The sequence below is a fragment of the Pinus tabuliformis genome, chromosome 3_1, assembly GCF_031772625.1.
Source record: "Pinus tabuliformis cultivar Carrire ecotype Pingquan chromosome 3_1, CPIR1, whole genome shotgun sequence".
Taxonomy (NCBI): Eukaryota; Viridiplantae; Streptophyta; class Pinopsida; order Pinales; family Pinaceae; genus Pinus; species Pinus tabuliformis.
In genome coordinates, this window is record NC_142301.1 from 374,462,608 (window position 1) to 374,466,755 (window position 4,148).

Genomic DNA, 4,148 nt, shown 5'->3' on the forward strand with positions numbered 1-4,148 from the left:
TGGCTGGCCCTTTTAGTTTCCAGAGCGGTTTAAACCACCAACCCGGATTCTCCCATCCTTTTTGAGACATCATCCATTTGTAGCCCATCTTTGGGGAATATAGCCCATTCTGGGCAAAGAACCATCTGAGTTCATCCGGGGAGTCAGAGAACCTGACTGAGGAATTGAGGAGGTCCCTTCTGAACTGATCCCATTTCTCCAGCCATTCTTCCTCCAAATGTAAATCTCTTCCCTGAATCCATCCTTGACTCCAAATGGATGAAGCCCGAGGATCAGCTACCTAATTTAGAGTGTTTAGCCCCCTGTCTTTTAAGGCCGAAACCAAACCCTGAGAGAGGGAGAAAATCTCAATACAACCTATCCATGGATCTCTACCCAGCCTAACCTGAGTTCCATCCCCCACACTCCAAGCCAATCCCTTCTCTATAATTTTGACAGAGGCGACCATAGCTTTCGAAACCACCGATGAGTTTTTGGAAGTCTTTTGCGACAATTTGATCCAATCTAGTGTTGTTAGTGGATCAATATACTTTCTTTTAGAAATAGAATTCCATAGGTTCTCCGAAGAAATGAGCCTCCAGCTGAGCTTTGCTGATAGAGATTTGGAGAAACAATCAAGATTTTTTATACCCCAACCTCCCCACTCTTTAGGGCGAGCCACTTTATCCCAAGCAATCCATGGGGTAACTTTTTCCGTCTTGGACCCCGCCCACAAGAATCTGCTGCATAATTTGTCAATTGAGGATAAGATTCCTTTGGGAGCCCAAGTCAGACTAGCCCAATAGACTGGGATAGCCATCATAACAGATTTGATTAACACTAGCCTTCCTGCCCTGGACAGCCACTTGAAACTCCAGTGTTTCAGTTTGGATTCAATTTTTACAAGTATCCAATTCCAATCTTTAATCCTGTAATTGTCAGGTTTCAAAAAGAACCCCAAATATTTAAAGGCATCCTCCAGAGATTTGACTTCAAAATTTAGAACCAGCTCCACTCTGCGAACAAGCTCTCTGGGCATACCGGCATAGGTGAGAGTGGATTTTCTCTCATTAATGCATAGACCTGTAGCCTTCAGGAAAAGGTCCTAAATCTTCTTGAGCGTCCTGAAGTCCTCTAGACTTCCGTTGCTGAACAAGAGTATATCATCCACAAAGAGGAGGTGGGTGACCCAAAAGTTTACCGCCACTTCAATGCCTTTGAGAGTCCCTTGTCTTTTAGCATCCTGAATCATAAGGCTGATGTCGTCTGCTGCCAGCAAAAACAAAAGTGGAGAGAGCAGATAGCCTTGACGTAGGCTACGCTCAGGATTAAAAAAACTGGAGGCCGCTCCGTTGATCAACATGGCTATGGAAGAAGAGGAAACACAACTCATCACCCATCTCACAAAATCATACCTAAAACCCAAATGTGTAAGCAGAAGCCTGAGATACAGCCATCTGATCCCGTCATAAGCCTTTGATAGATCGATTTTCACAACGACTCCTTTTTTTTCCAAATTTTTAGACTATGAAGAGTTTCTTGCGCAACTCCGACTGCTTCATGAATTTGTCTGCCATCTAGAAAGCCAAACTACTCTGGTGAAATATTTCTAGAGAGGACTGGTTTAAGCCTAGAGGCCATAACTTTTGCAATAATTTTATAAACACAGGTGCACAATGAAATAGGCCTAAATTCATCATAAGAAGTCAGAAGATCCGATTTGGGAATGAGGGCTAGAAATGTGGCATTGAAGAGTTTTGGGATTGTACCTGTACACCTGGAATCTTCAACAACTGCCACTAGCTCATCTCCCATGAATTCAAAAACGTGTTGGAAAAATTCGACAGTCCAGCCATCCGGGCCTGGACTTTTGTCCTTTTGCATTGACTTGAGAATGTCTTCAACCTCCTACTTTGTGACAAGCGCCATGATAGAATCGTTTCCTTCCTCCTCTATGAACCTTGGGAAAAACTGGGCTACTCTTATAACCTCTGTAATAAAAATTTCCTCTGGTGCTTTGTAAATATTCTTGAAGAAATCTACCCCTAAGGAGGCCAGATCTTCAAAAGAGCGCACCTGCTCACCATTAACTTTCTTCATTTCCCAGATAGTATTTGAATTTTTCCTTCCTCTTGCAAAATTCTAAAAAAACTTGGTGTTGTCATCCCCCGCCTGCAACCAGGTCGCTCTACTTTTTAAATGCCAGCTTTCCTCTCTTTGATGAAGGATTCTCCTCCTTTCTCTCTCCAACTCTTGAAGTCTATCCCGAGCTTCTGTTGTACCATAGCCATTTCCACCTGGGACTTCCAGAAGAGCTATCTCAAATTTGACATTTTCCAGTGTTTCTTCATCCTTCAGTTTATTTTGGAGGGCCCATTGTTTGGAAGCAATCTTCATCCTTTTTAAATTATAAATAAGATTTTGACTGCGGCTCTCATCTTCACTGAATGCATCTTTCCTCCAAGTGTTGTGGAATAAGCTGATATAAGTTGCATCCATGATCCAAGAGGCGTTAAATTTGAAAGGGGTGCCCAGTTTGGTGAAAGCCCCTTTCACTTCCAGAAAGACCGGAAAATGATCCGATAGGCCGCCTTCCCCAACCCAATGTCTAAAAGCCTGTAAATTTTCTGCCATCGATTCACCAATCAGAAATCGATCCAGTTTCTTCCCAACCCATTCTTCTACAATTCTACAATTCTTCCATGTCGGGCGCAACTTGAGCAGAGGGACATCCACCATGTGAGAAGAGGCCAGTTTATTTTGAAAAAAATCAGAAAGGGGATCAGCCCTGGCTCTGACCCCCCACGATTCTGACATTAGCAAAGAAAAATTAAAATCTACCCCAACTATAAGATTTGGGTGCGACAGAAAGGACTTTGCAAAGAAAGAGTTCCAGAAACTCTCCCGATCCAAGACTGGACCATAAACATTAAGAATATGAAAAGGGATGCAGGGTTCATTGGAATAAAGTTCCACTGCCAAAACATTTTCCGATCCCCAGGAGGAGATCTCCTGAAGGACCTTTGCGTTGAAACCCAGAGCCACTCCTCCCGAATGACCATTTGCATCAATGGTGTGGAAAGTCCAACCCAGTAAGAGCTTGATGAGACATCCTATAACTTCTTCCCCGTTCCCTAGCATTTCTTGAATCAGGAGTATGTCAGGTTTGCTGGTCCTGACTAGATCCTTCAGAGCTAGCTTTTTGGGCAGACTAGCTAAACCCCTGCTATTGTAGGATAAGATGAACATCGGGAAACCTCAGTGGGTGTCCGCTTTGCTCTAAGCACCCCTGGCAGGGACATCTGTTTCCCACCAGCAATATCAATGACAGCCTTCGACTGTGCCTTCATCATATTTGATTTCCTTCCTCTTGTCTTCCTCAGTCCTGTTGACACCATGTCCAACTCCAGGCCTCCCACAGCAAGTCCTTTCCCTTTTCTGGTGGCCAGTGATATGAGATTGTAGGGGGGTTCAGGGCTCCAAATGCTAGAAAGAAAAAATAAGGCAGCATCCGTGGGACTAGAAGTTGTTATAGACATTTTTGTGCCTTATAGCTTTGAGCATGAAATGTCCATAATCCAAGGGATCCAAAGTCCCTAAAAGTGTTGTTCCTACCCCTAAAGGAACAAGGTCAACCAATGACAGCTTCTCCCAGAAGTTCTCCACCAGAAACCACTCAGAACTAGTCAAATCAGGATCAATTCAGAAGCTCCACTAGCTGCCTGCGTTGCAAAGCACCCAAATACACTAGCTAGGTGCGTTGCAATGCACTTGAATGCACTACCCAGGTGCGCTGAGTGGGAAATGACAAGTGGCAGAGTCATTCAACGAGGTGGAAAGACTATGGAAGCTTCCAGAATCTTCTCCAATGACACTTGCCTCACTGAATTCAACCAAGTAATGAGTAAGAGGCTCTCAGTCTCCAAGTGGAAGCAAGAACTGACAGAGAGAAGCCACAAGTCAAAACATAAGCTGACTCACCCTCTCTACTTACATCTATATATGGATCCCTCATCCCAGAGATCCAGAGGCTGGAATTTTGTACTTTGCAGAGAATTGTTGTTGGTTTGAGATTGAGATTAGTACATTGGGTGATTTATGCTTTGTTGGAGGAGAGGAAGGGATTCCTTTGCTGGGAGGTAGATGCTGGATCGGGACTCACTTGGTTG

General features: G+C 44.0%; 1 protein-coding gene across 1 annotated transcript; it reads right to left on the minus strand.

The window, feature by feature from the left end:
- Nucleotides 1-2,121: 2,121 nt before the first annotated feature.
- On the minus strand, nt 2,122-3,120 carry LOC149187278 (uncharacterized). The gene has a single exon (XM_089409600.1). It carries the CDS (start codon nt 3,118-3,120, stop codon nt 2,122-2,124), a length of 999 nt encoding a protein of 332 aa, XP_089265726.1.
- Between the last annotated feature and the right edge of the window lie 1,028 nt (nt 3,121-4,148).

Excerpts from the sequence above, each read along its gene's own strand:
- LOC149187278 (XM_089409600.1), bottom strand. The coding sequence starts at position 3,120 with ATGCTAGGGAACGGGGAAGAAGTTATAGGATGTCTCATCAAGCTCTTA.